Source organism: Grampus griseus, assembly GCF_964374135.1.
Source record: "Grampus griseus genome assembly, chromosome: 10".
NCBI lineage: Eukaryota > Metazoa > Chordata > Mammalia > Artiodactyla > Delphinidae > Grampus > Grampus griseus.
The window spans coordinates 58,764,483-58,780,719 of record NC_139004.1 but is presented as its reverse complement, the minus strand read 5'-3'; the positions used below and the strand labels follow the sequence as shown (position 1 = coordinate 58,780,719).

The window sequence follows — 16,237 nt, the reverse complement described above, 5'->3', positions numbered from 1 at the left end:
CCGGGGGAAAAAATCTGCCTGGAGTAAAATAAATCAGAGGCTCTGGTATTTGTTGAGCGCCAGTGCCTGGTATGTAGTGTTATATAAATGCTTGTTCACTTAATGACAAATGAAAATCAGGCTGGCTGGGGAGAACGTAGAACAACAGCCCTGCAAGTGCGCTCTGCAGAACCTAAAGGCCATTTTCGGGTTCTGTGTCTTTAATGTGGGTCAGCGTGGGTCTTTCTGGGGCATTTCAAGCCTTACGGTCAGGGCCAGGAGAAGTCTGATGACTCACTCACCTTGCTCTGCAAGACGAGAATTTGTTGAGCTCGACCCCTCCACGTCCCAGGTGAGGACAGGAGCTGCTGGATGTTCACATCTTCCCCAATCTCATTGGTTAAAACCTGAGAAAGGTGAGGCCTTCGGTATGGCCGGGAGAGAGGGCTCTGCCACAGCCCTAAAGCTGCTGCACGTGCAGAAACAGTGCTGGGTGCGTGGGGCTCCCCGAAGGCCCGGCCTCCACCTGCACAACCTTCCCCCTTCCCCCGCTCCCCGCCTCAAAGGCCAATTGACCACGCTCCACGAGCAGCTCTCCCTGGGAAAGCATTGAACCCATCATTCCCAGCACTTCTTGGTGATGCTTAGGGCAGACAAGGAACTGCTGTCCATGCCCAGGTGGGGCCCCTTGCCCTTGACACATTCTGGGATGAGTGGACCACAAAGTTGACCAAGACCTGCTCCAAATTTGTTCACCTGTCACCCAGAACGGACATCATTCTGGATGGCTCCAGGGAGGACACGGCCACAGGGCCTCGCCCTCCGTGCAAAGCCATTGACAAGGGGCCATGTCTGAGTGCAGCAAGGAGTGGGGGGCTACCGAATGTCACTTGGGGATGTTTGGTTCCAGAAGGGCCCAGCTTTGTGGCTGTTGCAGAGAGGTGTTCAGACCCAACTTCGAGGCTTTGAGGTGGAAACTGTATACCCCAGCTTGTGCCCTGGGCCCCTCTGCAGCCTGTCACGGAAACCCATCTAGCGTACCAAGTCTCTGGTGCTTGTTTCCACAATAGAACTCTGTTTTGGAAATCTTGGCTGGTCTGAGTGGTTCCAGCAGGAACCGCTGCTGGTGGTACAAATGCCAGAGAATTCACTATGTAAATAAAAATAAATAATGAACCAGCTGGGCCTGCCTCCCAAGTCCGAGCGTTTTCCTTTGAAAGGGGCCTTTAACACACAAACAACCTTAACATTTTCTCATATTATAGACAGCAGAGGGCAGGAGACGGGTCTCGGTAGGCTTCCAAGTCCAAGGTGGCTTATTAAGGAGATGCCCAGGATCTATTGGGGTGCACGTAGCACAGGGAAGGTGGAAGGGCCTCTCCAGGGTGGACAGCACTGTCCTCCTCCATCCAGGGCTGGGCGGGCACCACAAGGGCCTCTATGCAGGGTCATGCAGGCAGCCGGCAACCACCCTCACCTGATGGGTCTGTTTCAAGGGCTGGAAGGAAGTTACTGGATCTGAGCCTGACCCAGAACAAGCAGCGTGATGTTCACGGGGCCCAGCTCCTGAATGGAAGCCACTGTCCCAGCCATGACCTTCCCAGTCCCAGGCCCACCCACGAGGACCCGAACCCTGGCCGGGAAATACCTTCTGGGCCACCCGGAGCTCCTGCTTCACAGCCCGGATCTGGTTGCGGAGGTCACTCATCTTCAGGTTTGTGGCCGCCAGCCTGTCCTGCAAGACCTTCACCTCTGGGCTGTCCTGCTAGTTGGGAAAGACAGGAGGGAGAGCAGTCATTTGAGGCCTAGATAGTAACAATAATCACAGCCCCCGTTTATCCAGGTATGTGCAGGTACCACACGAAGTGCTTGACAAGGAGGAACTCATTTCATCCTCATGACCCCTTTGAGGCAGGTTCCGTTACCGATGCAGAGCAGAGGCTGGAGGGGGGTGACCCCTCGGCTTGGGGGACCTGGTAGGTAAGGGGGAGCGTGGATGTGGATCCCGGCAGCCCAGCTTTGGGGGCTGAGCCCTGTGCCCCGAGGGTGGCGCACACGGGTGGACGTGGGTGGTGACCGCAGACAGGGAGCATCTGGATGAAGCTGCTTCCCAACTCCCAGACACTCCCAGGCTGTGGGCCCTGCTGTGCTCAGAGACTGGCATCATAGCAAATCCATCCTCACTCAGGATGAAGAGGGGCGCTGGCTCCTTTAGCGAAGGCGGCCCCAGCTTGGCAGGAGGGCCATGACCATCCCAACTTGGGGCCTTCCTCTCCTAGAATTGTCAGACTGGGCCTTGGGCTCCCTTTCCTGGCAATGAGCTCACTGAATAGAAATAAGGACCCAGTTTAATCCCCAAATGCTCCATTTCTGTGGCTTGAAGAACTGCAGGAACCATGAAAACTCTGCCTGCTGGAACTCTTAGCAAAGTCTTTTTTAAAACCATATTTCATTTAAACTATTTGGATGAAACTTTTCTCAAATGTGTTCCCCATTTATGACTTAAATAGAAGTTCCTGAAACCCTCAGAACTTTGGCATTAAAGGGACTCCAAGGTCAGCCCATTCAAACCCTTTCCACAGGTGATGCAGATAAGGTCCAGAGAAGGGAAATAACATGGCCTCACAGGCACACAGCTGGTTGGGGTGACAGAAGTGGGATTAGAGGCCTGGTCCTTCCTTTGCACTGGCTGATTCTCCCGATATAAGCTTTTGCTGATGCCAGGGCATCGTGGTGACAGAAACATTGGTTGGTGGGTTGTGTGTCCCATCAGGCAATGACACTAAGACCATCTGCTCCTGTCCCAACAGATCAGGTGGACTAGACTTCTGGGAAACAGGATGGGTACTGCATGGCTTTCTGAACTTTCCTTAGTAGCCACAGACAAAACCTCCTGTGAACGCTAGTGTGAAAGATCCCAGAAGACTGGGTCTGGGGAGTTCCATGGACCCCAGAGGCTCTGGGCAGCCCCACTGAAAACCACTGGTCGAGGAAACTAGACCTGCACACAGGCCCCAGAAGACCTGGACTCATCCGGTTTTCTCATCTAGGAAATGGCTACTTCTTCACAGCACCCCCAGGAGGCTAAACAGAGTAACCAGTGTGAGCAGAATTTGCAAATTGGGAATTTACATAAAACATACACGCATCTTTCTTTCTATTTTTTTTTTGCGGTACGGGCCTCTCACTGTTGTGGCCTCTCCCATTGCGGAGAGCAGGCTCAGCGGAGCACAGGCTCCGGACGCGCAGGCTCAGCGGCCATGGCTCACGGGCCCAGCCGCTCCGCGGCATGATGGGATCTTCCCCGCCCGGGGCACGAACCCGTATCCCCTGCATCGGCAGGCAGACTCTCAACCACTGCACCATCAGGGAAGTCGCATCTCTCATCTATATTTTTGCATATCCTTCCGCCGCCTGGCTGTATGCCATTCCTCTCCACTGCTGTTGGGAACCTGTCTGCTCCCCTGCTAAGGTGCTGCTTTGAATCTGCCCTGGGTTGGGAAGCAACATTCCCTGCCTGTCAGATCTTCCGTGCCATGAGCCCCCTGCTGGCTCTGGTGGTTGGCGGTGCAGGAGCCGTGAGAGCATTTGGGAGCCTGAGGGCACGGAAGCGCACACCGGCTGGATCCGGATCTGAGACCCGGGCGGCAACGACTGTCTCCGAGCCTCGTTTCCTCTTGTGTGAAATGGAGGCACGTCATGCCAGCCTCCGGGGTACATGTGAGTGTTGATGGGATAACGCACGTAAAGGGTGCCCTCTGGGGCAGATTCTGACGGGGGTCGATGCTGGGGGGCATAGCCTGGCTTGGGTGGGCAGCCGGCAAAGGCGGCTGAGGGCCATATGGTGTTCTGGTGAAGGCATCACCCCCTCTGCTCTGCCAGGCCCCAGACCTCCCCTCCCAGGAAACTGAGCCAACCCTACCTTCCTGACATTTCAGAGCTGTTTCTGCCCAGAGTGAGATTTCACAGGCTTTGTGGGTGTCTTGGGCCTGGGCACGCCCCTCCCCCACCCCGGGCTGTTTCCTCTCAGGCGATACCGGAAATGGTGTCCATGGGAGCAGATAGCGCCAAGGCCACTCACACCACAGCTTCATGAGGCCCCACGCAGAGTGAGGGCGTTCAGCTCCACTCTGGAATGTGCTTGGAGCTCTGGACTGGGATGTTGGGGTGAGCCTGCAGGCTCCGGAGTATGGCCCAGGCTTGGGTCGCCCTGAACAGTCTAACGAGGGGGACATGGCTATTGTCCCCTCTCTGATCAGAAGATGCCCGGGAAAACACGTGTCCTGAGGAATGGAGACTGCAACCCACCACGCACTCTTCCGTCAGAAACCTCCCAGGCTCCCTGCAGCCACAGAATGAAGTTGGAATTCCTACTCCAGCTACCGTCAAGGCCTCCATCCACAGGTGACTTTGTTTTGTTTTGATATGTTCCCCTTTTCCTCGTCAGGGCCCCTGGGCTGCAGCCAGACGTTATCCAGCTGATGCCCAGCTAACAAACAGAATAGGAATATTGATGCTTTCCTGCTCTGAGCTTGTACTGCTTCTGCTGGAAGGGCCACCCCCATCTTCCTGCTCCAGCAAGGCCACCTGAGGAAGCCCTCATCCATCCCACCTCCTGGCTGCCTCAGGTGGAGCGTGTGCTCCCTCTGTGAACTCAGGGCCTAGGGGCTTTCTCTGAAGGCCCTGTCCCCCTCCTTCCTTTAATATGCCTACTCATCTCCCCTCTTGAACCCCCTGTAGACAGTGGGCCTGTCTTTGATTCTCTGTGTTCCAGGGCTCAGAACATTCTGTCAGGCTCAACAAGTGACTGAACAAGTAGTTTCCCATTTAGGACAGCCCCAGTCAGAGGTATGGATAAACAAGGGGCAGCTTAGAAGCGTCCCTCAGAGCTGGGAAAGGCACTGAATGACACTCAGTCTAGCGTCTGCTGAGGGCGGAGCCCCTCCATCGCCTCCCCAGCAATGAGACAGATCTACACAAGACTAGCCTTCAGGAGACATGTTCACCCCTGACCTGGAAGCTGAGGGGCCCATCCCTCGAGGGCAGTATTCTCCTCAAGACAGGCATGAGGCAGCTTGATCTTGAGTCATAGACAACAGCGAAGATTGGGTGGAAAAGGGGCACTGAACTAGGAGTCCTGAGGCTTGGATTCCGTTCCACCCACTCATTTGGCTTCTTAAGAAAACCATGGGGGGAATTCCTTGGTGGTCCAGTGGTTAGGACTTGGTGCTCTCACTGCCGAGGCCCCAGGTTCAATCCCTGGTCGGGGAACTAAAATCCCATAAGCTGTGAGGTGTGGCCAAAAAAAAAAAGAAAAGAAAAGAAGACCAAGGGGAGGCCTCCTGGGATGTTCTTGAGACTCTGAGCTATTTATTGTCTGGCTTGGGCTCCGTGCTCCTCCCCGGTGGCCCACTGGTGCCACCTTTCACGGAGCTGCAATTCCCACGCCCTGAGTTTCATGGAGGCTCATTGGCTCAGAAAAACTGGAATCTTGGGAACAGCCCCATTCCCAAGAGTCACTTTTACGCTGTAGATTTGGAGTTCCACAAAGGGGAGACTTCTTACAATATGGATTGCCCCAGCAAAAGCCAGGGTTCCGTTGAGGAGTGAGCTCCCCGTCCCCGGGTTAAGGTAGAGAGGCTGGATGTCTCTCCAGTAAGGATGCTGTAACGGACATCCTTTACAGCTGGGCTGAGAGCAGGAGGCTAATTGGATCAGGTCTTCCTTCCCTCCTGGTCGTGAAATTCTAGGATTCTGTGTCCTCAGGCCCCTCCTGACCTCCCTCTCTGGGGACTAAATCAGAGTTAACCCCTCGCTAGCCTTCACTGGGGCATTCTTGGCCTCAGACAGTAGACTTGGTCACTGTCCCCTGATGGCTATTCTGAGGATGCTGCAATGGTGGCACTGGCTCAGCAATGGGGTGGATGCCGGACAGACGCACCTACGCCCCCATGGAAGAGGGGAGGCCCAAGCCCATGACTGCTTCACACACCCCCCAGCACAGAAGAGAATTCATACCAAGGCTCTGTCTCCCATCTGGGCCTTCAGCAGCTTGGCTCCTGCGTCGGTGGCCCCCTTGGCTGGCAGCCTGGCCAGGGCCATCTGCAGCTGAAAAAGCAAACCTGGCACTTAATATTTAATTCTGCTCAGCAGTTGCGGCGCCTGAGTGAAGGGCTCCGGTGCTGCCGTCGGATGTGTGCTCACGGATCTCAGCAGTCCGTCCCTTCAGCTCATTTTAAGGCCCATGAATGGAAGAACTCTCCTTCACAAGGCACTCTGCGATGGGAGAGGGTTTAACTGATCGTCTGCCCCACTCCCCAGTCGCAGCCTAGGATTCACGAACAGCTTAGTAAATAATGATTCTGCAACCATGGTCTGCATCTAACAACAGCCTTGGGAGGCGGAGAGAAAAGGAACTACGGACTTCACATCACAGTTGAGGAGACAAGGTCAGAGACACTGAGAAACCCGCCACTCAGGCTCATGGCCTGGTGGCCAAGACCACTGCCGTATACAGACAGCCAACCAACCCTTTAAGGGTTTCCCAATTGTCCTTCACACAAAGACCATCCCTGTCCGACAAGGCTGGGCACCACCCACCCTCCCACCTCTCTGACCTCATCCTGTTCCAAGCTTGGCCACATTGGTCCCCTTTCAGGCCTTTATTCCTATTCAGGGCCTTTGTACCTGCTGGGTCCTCTGCATGAAGGCCTCTCCCCCACCCCTCCGAGTCTGGCCCCTTCTCATCCTCCAGGGACCCACTGTGCATACTCCCCCCTCTAAGGGGCCCTCGATGCTGGTCTGTCTCCAGGAGGGCAAGGACCAGGCCTATTTTGCTCCCCACAGTCTCCCCAGGGCCTGGCCCAGAGCCTGCGATGGTTCTCAAAAAATACGTTATAGAATAAAGAAGGTCTAATTCAATGCCAAGTGTAGTGACTGTGGAGGACTTTGGAGAGCAACAGAACTGGATTTGAAATCCGGCACCACCACGTGCTGTGTGACTTGAGAAAACCTCTTAACATCTGCCAGCCTCTGCTCCTCCAGCCACATAAGGAGAAGCTGCGTAGGTTCACTCTAGCTCCTGAGGGACCCTGAACCGCTGGGTCTTGTGCCCTCTCTTGACTGGAGGGGTTTGTCATCAGCTGTGGGAAGGTAGGGGCAGCAGAAAGAGGAAGGTGGACAAAAGTGAGACGAACTGGTGGAACGCTCCTGGCTCTAGCTTCAGATTAGCAAGGATCCCTGTTAATTTATTCAACAATGCCTTTCTGGTGCTAACTACCTGCTAGGCACTGTTCTAAGCATTTTACAGTGTTAAGTCATTTAAGCCTCAGAAAACCTTGGGGTGAGTGCCGTTATAACTGCCACGTGACAGGTGGAAGAAACTGAGGCACGGAGAGCTTATACCTGGCTCCAAGTCACAACACAAGTCAGTAGTGGAGCTGAGATTCACACCCAGGTGGTCAGGCTCCAAGCTTGCATCCTCCTTGCTATGTCGGGCTATCTCTCCACCGCCTGCGTCCTCCTTGCTTCCCGACACTCTCCCCTCTCAGGATATGACAGAGACTGAGGGACTCATTGCAAACACTGACCCACCAGTCCTTGGGAAGGACCTACAGCATCTAAGTGTGCTCCCTCTCTGGAGGAGTGGCGCGGGGTACAGGGAACCCGGGGCAGGGGCGCCTGAGGCCCCTCACCTCTTGCTCCAGCTCCCGGATGCGGTTGCTCAGCTGCCTCGCTCTGGTCTTTGCACCCTCGGACTCTGCCATCAGCACCCGGTTCTTTTTGGACAGCTCAACGATCTTGGTGGCAGTCACATCCCCAACCACACCAGCCGTCCCTAAAATGAAGGGAAACGGTAAGGTCAATTAAAAACACAGGCCCACACATCGAACAGCCTTGCTGCTGCTGGCCTGGGCCAGCAGCGACTTGGGCAACAATGAGTAGCTGCCCTCGGCCACCTCGTGTCTGTTGAAGAGGATTAGGACACATCAGGAGAAAAGGAGGAAGAACCTGGGGAAGGAAACCAAACCTAGAAATACAAATGGTCCAGTGGTGAGTTTTCTGGTTATGTTTTCCTCCCAGGACCCCAAAGCATTACAAATCCTGGAACTAGACATCAGAAAGAAGTCTACGAGAAGCCCTCTCTAGTCCGAAGGGCAGGAAGTGGGGCTGAGAGCAAGCCAGGGCTCTCTCCCAACTCTGTCTCCAGACAGGCCTCACTCTTGAAGCTGCAACCCCATGATAATGGGGGCATCAGCGAATGGGCAAGCACAGAAATGCTCAAATATCTGGGTAAATATAATAGACTATCTTGCAACCTTCAGTTTTTTAAAACGTATAATGGTTGAAAGCAAATATGATAGCATAGTCTGACGGGATGTTCAACATATACAGACATAATACATATAAAAGCTGTAATATAAGGGGGGAGGGTACAGGGACTTATATGGTGGTCAAGTTTCTTCATTCCACTTGAAGTGGTGATATGTTAATTCTAAGTAGACCGTGAAAAGTTATGTGTGTTGTAAGCACTAGCGCAATCACTAAAAAAATTGTACAAAGAAATAGAAAAACTAAACTAAAGCAAACACTAAAAGTCCACCCAAAGGAAAACCAGTTCTTCAGCTGTCAGCAGCCTGTCACTGTGGCCTGGTTTAAAAACATGAACTGAGACTGTCAGACTTTTCTCTTCAAAACGTGAAGTTGGAAATCAGAAATGCGGACTTCTGAGTGAGGACTGGATTTAAGAGGTCTTGAGGGAGGCTGGGGCCGGCAATCGGATGAGGCCATGAGCACACCAGCAGAAGCGGCAGAAGACAGGATGTGGGGCAGGCTGGAGAAGAGGGAGCAGGCCCTGTCTCCCAGGTCTCCTGGGGTGAGGAGGCATCTCCTGCTCTCCCCGGAGCCCATCAACTTCTCAACACCCTTGCAAAAGCTGCCCCTTCGCATCTGAACCCCGAGCCAGGTTAGGTGTTATCATCTGTTCAGTGTGGTTTTGTTTTAGACAGAAGAGGCCAAAGAATGGAGGGAAGCACAACAGGCTATCAAGGGCCTTTAAGATGCCAGATTCCCCTTGCTTTTCAATTCAGCACTGGTCCTCTGGGTGCACCTACTCTTAAAGTCATTTCCTAGCAAAGGCAGAGAGAGACGCTCTGGCAGAGGCCAGGTGAGGCATCGTGCCCTCTGTGATTGCTGACACTGACTTTGTGCTTTCTCAGTCAGCCACCTGGGAATTGCTCAACGGGCATACATCGAGCAGAGGACAGTCAGGGCCAAGGTCCCCACCAGATCTGTAAGAACAAGGTCTAGCTCATAACCACAGGGTCAGTGGTCAATGTCCAGCCCACACCCACAGGGCTAAGGTCATCTCCAGGCCCACAAAGCCAAGGTCCCTAACAGACCCACAGGGTCAAGGTCTCCAGCAACAGAACCAAGGTCCGACTCCGACCTGAAGGGCCAAGGTCCACTGTACATGCTGCTGGATCCCAGGAAATCCTCCCCGAACAGCGAACTCCCCTGTCTTGTCCACCCTTCTCGAGCAGCAACAGCGAGTGGTGTAGAGTAAATGCCTACTTCCACTGGGGCTTTTTCGCGTCCATGATACAGTGTTTGAGCCAGAGCATCCAGGTACAATGGGTGCCGTTGGCTCACCGAACGTGTAGCGAGCATCACGGAGAACTCTTGTCATGAGTCCCAGCGGGGTCACCCACGCGGCCTCCATGGCAGCTGGGCCAGCCCACCTGGACTTCAGAGCAGAAACTGTCGCAACAGCGGTGGAGCTACCTGTGAAGGCAAATCTGTCCTCTTCTATTTTCTTTTTGAGGTGTTTGATTTCAAAGTCCCTCTCCTTCAGCAACTTATACAATCGCCCGTTCTCATCCACTGTTTCCCTGAGTTGATCCCGAAGCCGTTCGATCTCGTCTTCAAGCATCCTGCAAGGCAAAGGCAGAATCACAGGAACCGATGGGCGGGGGTCAGACCTCCACAGCCCAGGTTTATCGTACCTGGTTGGGCACTGGGTAGAGATAAGAACTGGTCTGTACAAAATAGGAATGAGAAATTAAGGGAATCTCAGTGAGCAGATTTTTAACACACTGTTCTCAAAACTGAACGATTAAGGACACACACAAGTGAAAGGAGAAAAGTTTTTTTTTTTTAATGTGCCAATTTTTATTTTATTTTATTTTTTATTTATTTATTTATTTTTTGCGGTACGCGGGCCTCTCACTGTTGTGGCCTCTCCTGTGCGGAGCACAGGCTCCGGATGCGCAGGCTCAGCGGCCATGGCTTACGGGCCCAGCCGCTCCGCGGCACGTGGGATCTTCCCGGACCGGGGCACGAACCCGTGTCCCCTGCATCGGCAGGCGGACTCCCAACCACTGCGCCACCAGGGAAGCCCAAGAAAGAAGTTTTCAATAACATGGTTTACTACGGATTCAACAGAGCTATATAAAACCCCACCCAGAGAATTCATACTCCTTTCCAGCATCCATGGAACATGCATAAAGATGTATTATAATTTAGGCTTCAAAGGCAACCTTAGCAAATTCCAAATAATGGACATTATACAGACCATTTTCTTAATGGCAATTGACTAAAATTAGAAATCGATACTAAACAGAGAACAAAAATAAAATAAAACACAGAACTCCAAACCCATCATATGCTTGGAACTGAAAAAAAAAAAACCACACACATACACACACTCCTAAATTATTTATGGGTTAAGAAGAAATCATAATGTGTATTATGAAGCATTTAGAACGGATTGACTGTAGAAGCAATATGTATGAAAACTTGGGAACAGCAGCTAAAGTGATACTTAGAAGGAAATTTATAGCCTTAATTGCATATGTATATTAGAAGACGAAAGAGGAATTGTCTAAGCCTTAAGTTGAGACCAGGTCTCTGGGTCTCTCAGGTAAACCCAATAGGAGATCAGAATAGGTGGCTAGTTTTGTATATTACAATTGTCTTGCAAGTCATTTTTTTAGAACTTTAAAACATGAGGAACATGTGACTGGTGGGTCTGTGATCACTTCTACCATTAGGCATGGAGCCAGCTCCATAGAGGCAGTTGCTCAGGTAGTAAATAAGTTATGGAAATTATAGATAACAGTAATTATTATTAGCTATTATTATTGTTGGTGTTATTCTACCAACAGCTCAAGTCTCCACAAATTCCAGTTTCTCTGACTTGGGGAAAGATCATTTGGGAATAGGTCTGGGGTTAACTTAGAGCTAATATTTAGGAGCCGTATGAATTTTTTCAATTTTTATTGAGAAATCTTTATCTTTTCCTAATTAGCATTTTTCAGTAGAACATTGTGAAAATCGAGAAACTATGAAAAGTAGAATTTGCAGATGGAGAAGATAGATTCTGGGTGAAACCAGAAGCAAAGAGATAGCTCAACAACTGCTGTGATTTTTTTTTTTTTTTTTTGCAAAATGACTAGAAAACAATTTTGTTCCAATCCAGACTCCTGCTTCTAACAACCAATATAAATCAATGCATCTGTGTGACATTGGCAAATTTAAAGCAAAATGAGAAGATTCTGGACTCCTTTCAACTGTTTCACCAACCATATAAAAGCAAGGAATCCATAAACTGCTTCTTTAGGACGGGTATGTTTATGTGTCTTTATGTGTCAGGGAAGGGAAATTGACACAGAACAGTCACCGATGAGGTTTGGAGTAGCGATCAGCTGTGAATCATCAGAACCAGCCAACCAGCTCCTCAAAAACCAAAACACATTTTTCATGAAAGAGAGACTACGTAAGAAAATTCAAGTGAATAAACTACACCTTGATGAGTTTCAAAATTTCCATTTGACTTTAAGTGGTTTTTGAATACACTTCATGTCAAATTATGTCCCTTTATCCGATGCAGGAGTCTTCAATAACAATCTCTGTGTCAAAACTTCTGGGTCTCAGCTGATAAACACACATCTGGTCAACCTGCCTGTCGAACTGTCTGCAATCATTCTCCCCCACCTTCCCTACCTCCCTGTAGTGCTCCTGGGAGAGTCCAAACTTGCATTTACCTCTGCTCAAAGCTGGTTTTTGAGTTCTGCTCCCCGGCTTGGAGGACGCTGAGGCCATCAGAGATCTCCACGGGCTCTTTTTGGTCATCAGCTCTGCTTTGGAAGCTAAGTTCTTTTTCCTTCCGTTTCTCCATCTGCTTCTGTAACCTTCTGTGCTGCATCTCCTGCATGGCCCTGAACTGGAGCCTCAAGGTGTCCTGTGAGCCTTCATCCTCTGCCATCTTGCCCTTGGAGTAGGAAAAGAAGCCCGAGCCTAAGCAAACTCCACAAACTGCTCCTTTCCCAAGAGTGCTCAGCACATATCAGCCCTGTCTACAACCCCCAAGCCTGGAGTTGGCTCCGTATCTTTGCATGTGTCCATGAGGAAGCTTGGAAGACCCACCCTCACTTCAGGTCCCCTGAAAGCCAAAGCTGAGCCGAGCTAAGCGTCAGCTCTCTACACACCCTCCCATGCCTGAATGTGCCACCAGACCTCGAATGGCATCAGAATACTCCCCCCACCCCCATCACTCAGATTCAACAGTTGACTCCTTCCTGTCCCTAAAAACAGTGGCTCTCAACTCTGGCTGACCATTAGAATCTTCTAGGAGTTCCTAAAATATAGCAATGCTGGGGCACATCCCTGGACCATTTAAAATCTTAATTCCTAGGAATGGGGCTCAGACATCATTACTGTTTTTAACTAAGGTATAATTTTAGGTTGAATTATAATTTACACATAGTAAAGTGCATAAGTCCTGAGTGTACAGCTCAATAAATCTTTACACAGGTATGCAGCCCTGGCTCCGGCCAGGGTCCCGGTGGCTGCCGGCTCCCCCAGCTCCAGCCCGGGCCCTTCTGTACTTCCCCCCCCCCCACCCCCGCACTTACAGTGGTCACTCCGCTGCTGCTTTCTTGGGCTGCAGCAGCTCGGGCACCTGTATCAGACGCCTTCTTGCGCTGCCCCGGCAACCGTCACCAGGGAAACCAGCCACGCCGCTGCGTGACGTCCTCACGAGTCTACGGCAACCAAGAGGTCGCCGGGAGTTCGGAAAGGGACAGAGGCGCAGATGGTCCGGGTTGAGGCGGTAAGTAAATAGGCGAGGTGGGCTGACGGATGAGGGCGTCTTGTGTATGAGACTTGAAAGTTGGCCCAGTGGTCCGCTTCTGGAACATATTTTAAAAGTTTTGTGGGCCAAACGTTCTGCGCAGAGATACGCATCCCGCAGTCCTGCTGGGAGAAATTAAGGTGAATGATCCTACCAAGAAATTTAACGTAGCCATTCAGAATGTCTTTGGAAAATGTGGAAGTGTGGGGGGAAAGGTTATTTTGTGACGGTGAGTGAAAAAGGCAGGACACGAAATAGTAATTGCTAAGTAAATGAAGTTGTGTTTTTAAAAACTAAGAACGGAGGGAATTCCCTGGCGGTCCAATGGTTAAGGCTCCGCGCTTCCACTGCAGGGCACGAGTTCGATCCCCAGTCGGGGAACTAAGATCCCGCATGCCCTGCATGGCGCGACCAAAACAAACAAAAAACAAAATTAAAAACCTCTAGAAACAGAAACAAGACTGCGGAGGAATGCATAGAAATGTTAAAGTTAAAAATGGTTGTATTCGTATGCTGGAATTGCAGTGCTGTGTTTTTATTTTTGCATTTTAGAGGATTTAAAATATAGTGAACATGGTTTATTTTCAAAGTGGAAAACACTTGTATGTTTGGGTTTTTTAAAAAGACACTTACCAATTTAAGTCGCTGCTATATCCAGGTCTTTATAATTAGAAAGTCTTCAGATATATCACGGTTGTTTTTCTTTCTTTTTTTCCTCATAAGGCATCCACCCACAGACGTGCATGAAGGTGGGGCACCAGTTCACATTTTGCAGAACTCTAATGCAATATCACAACCAGAATATTGACGTTGGTAATTTTACTTGTATTCATTTGTGTGTGTGTTTAGTTCTATACAGTTTTATCATGCTTAGGCTTGCATATTCACCACCATCCTCAGATATTGAACACTTAAATCGCCACAAGGATTCTTCTTCTTGGGCTTTTGTAGCCACACCCACTTCCCTCCCTCCCCACCCCCAAAGGCCCTAATCCCTGTGACCACCAATCTGTTCTCCATTTCTAAAATTTTGTCATGTCAGAAATGATATATAAATGGAATCATATAATATATAACCTTTGGGGACTGACTTTTTTACTCAGAATAATTTTCCAGAGCTTCATCCAAGTTGTTGTATGTGTCAGTTTGTTCCTTTTTATTGCTGAGTAGTTTTCTATGGTATGGATGTACCGCAAATTGTTTAACCATTTGCCGGTCAAAGGACATCAGGGCTGTTTCTAGTTTGGGGTTATTACAGATAAAGCTGATATAAACATTCATGTACAGGTTTTTGTGGGAACTTAACTTTTCATTTTTCTGGGATAGATGCCCAAGAGTCCAGTTGTATGATAATAACATGCTTAGCTTTGTAAGAAACCGTCAACCTATTTTGTAGAGTGGCTGTACGATTTTACATTTCTACCAGCAGTGTATGAGTTATCTACTTTCTCCATATCTTTGCCAGTGTTTGATGTCACTATTTTTTATTTTAGCCATTCTAATAGGTGTGTAGTGACTTCCAATTGTGGTTATAATGTGCGTGATGGATAATGATATTGAACATTTTTTTCAGGTGCTTATTTGCAATCTGTGTATCCTCTTTGGTGCAGTGTCTGTTTATGTCTTTTGCCCAATTTCTACCTGTTGACTTTTGAGAATTCTTTATACATTCTAGATATTAATCGTTTGTTGGACTGTAGTTTGCAAATATTTTCTCCCATTCTGTAGCTTGCCTTTTCTCTTCACATGGGTTTTCACCGAACAAAAATTTTAAATTTTGATTAGGTCCAATTTACCAATTCCTTTCTTTCGGTGTCAAGTATAAGAACTCCTTGCCTAACCCTCGATCCCAAAGATTTCCCCCTGTGATATTCTAAAAGCATTAGAGTTTTATGTTCATGATTTATTTTGGCATAATTTTTATGTAAGATGTGAGGTTTAGATTGAGATTCTTTTTTTTTTTGACCTATGGCTGTCCAATTGCTTCAGCAGTAGTTATTGAAAGGTATCCTTCCTCAACTGAATTGCTTTTGAACGTTTGTCAAAAATCAGTTGTGTAAATTCAGAAACAGCAACAAAAAACACCCCAATTCAAAAATGGGCAAAGGACTTGAAGAGATTCCTCCAAAGAAGATATACATATAGCTAATAAGCACATGTAAAGAGGCTCAACATTACTAGCCATTAAGGAAATGCAAATCAAAGCCACAGTGGGATAACACTCCATACCCATTAGGATGGCTGTTATTAAAAAAATGGAAAATAAAAAGTGTTGTCCAAGATGTAGAAAAATTGGAACCCTTATGCATTGCTGGTGAGAGTGTAAAATGGTGCAGCTGCTGTAGAAAAGTTTGGCAGTTCCTCAAAAATTTAAACATAGAGTACGATCCAGAAATTCACTTCTGAGTATATTCCCAAAATGTGGAAGCAAACAGATACTTGTACACCAATGTCCATAGTAGCACTATTTACAATAGCCAAAAGGTGGAAACAATCCAAATGTCCATCTGTAGATGAATGGATAAACAAAATGTGGTATTATCCATTAAATGGAATATTATTCAGCCATAAAAAGGAATGAAGTACCGATACATGCTACAACATGGATGAACCTTGAAAACATTATGCCAAGTGAAATAAGCCAGACACAAAAGGACAACTATTGTATGATTCCACTTATATTAGGTTCCTAGAATAGAGATTGCCAGGGAGCAGGAGAAGAGGGAAATGGGTAGTTATTATTAAAGACTATGAAGTTTCTGTTTGGAATGATGAAAAGGTTCTAGAGGCAGATGATGGTAATGGTTGCATAGCATTTTTGGGTTTTTTTGTTGTTTTTTGGGGTTTTTTTTTGCGGTACGTGGGCCTCTCACTGTTGTGGCCTCTCCCGTTGTGGAGCACAGGCTCCAGACGCGCAGGCTCAGCAGCCATGGCTCACGGGCCCAGCCGCTCCATGGCATGTGGGATCTTCCTGGACCGGGGCACGAGCCCGTGTCCCCTGCGTCGTCAGGCTGACTCTCAACCACTGCGCCAACACGGAAGCCCTATTTTTAGATTTTTAAGGAACCTCCATACTGTTCTCCATAGTGACTGTATCAATTTACATTCCTGCCAACAGTGTATGAG

The 16,237-nt window shown here is 49.2% G+C and overlaps 1 protein-coding gene across 1 annotated transcript in view; it reads right to left on the bottom strand.

Moving 5' to 3' along the window:
* CCDC13 (coiled-coil domain containing 13) overlaps window positions 1-12,250 on the bottom strand; it is a gene marked incomplete at its 3' end in the record, with an annotated part of 28,937 nt that extends 16,687 nt beyond the window's left edge. Inside the window, exons 1-6 of the mRNA XM_082662831.1 lie at window positions 12,024-12,250; window positions 9,763-9,911; window positions 7,674-7,816; window positions 5,998-6,087; window positions 1,628-1,744; window positions 282-386 (exon numbers count right to left, since the gene is read on the bottom strand). Of these exons, the coding sequence (XP_082518957.1) occupies window positions 282-386; window positions 1,628-1,744; window positions 5,998-6,087; window positions 7,674-7,816; window positions 9,763-9,911; window positions 12,024-12,244 (825 nt within the window). The 5' untranslated portion in view covers window positions 12,245-12,250. The remainder of the gene's footprint in view (window positions 1-281; window positions 387-1,627; window positions 1,745-5,997; window positions 6,088-7,673; window positions 7,817-9,762; window positions 9,912-12,023) is intronic.
* Between the last annotated feature and the right edge of the window lie 3,987 nt (window positions 12,251-16,237).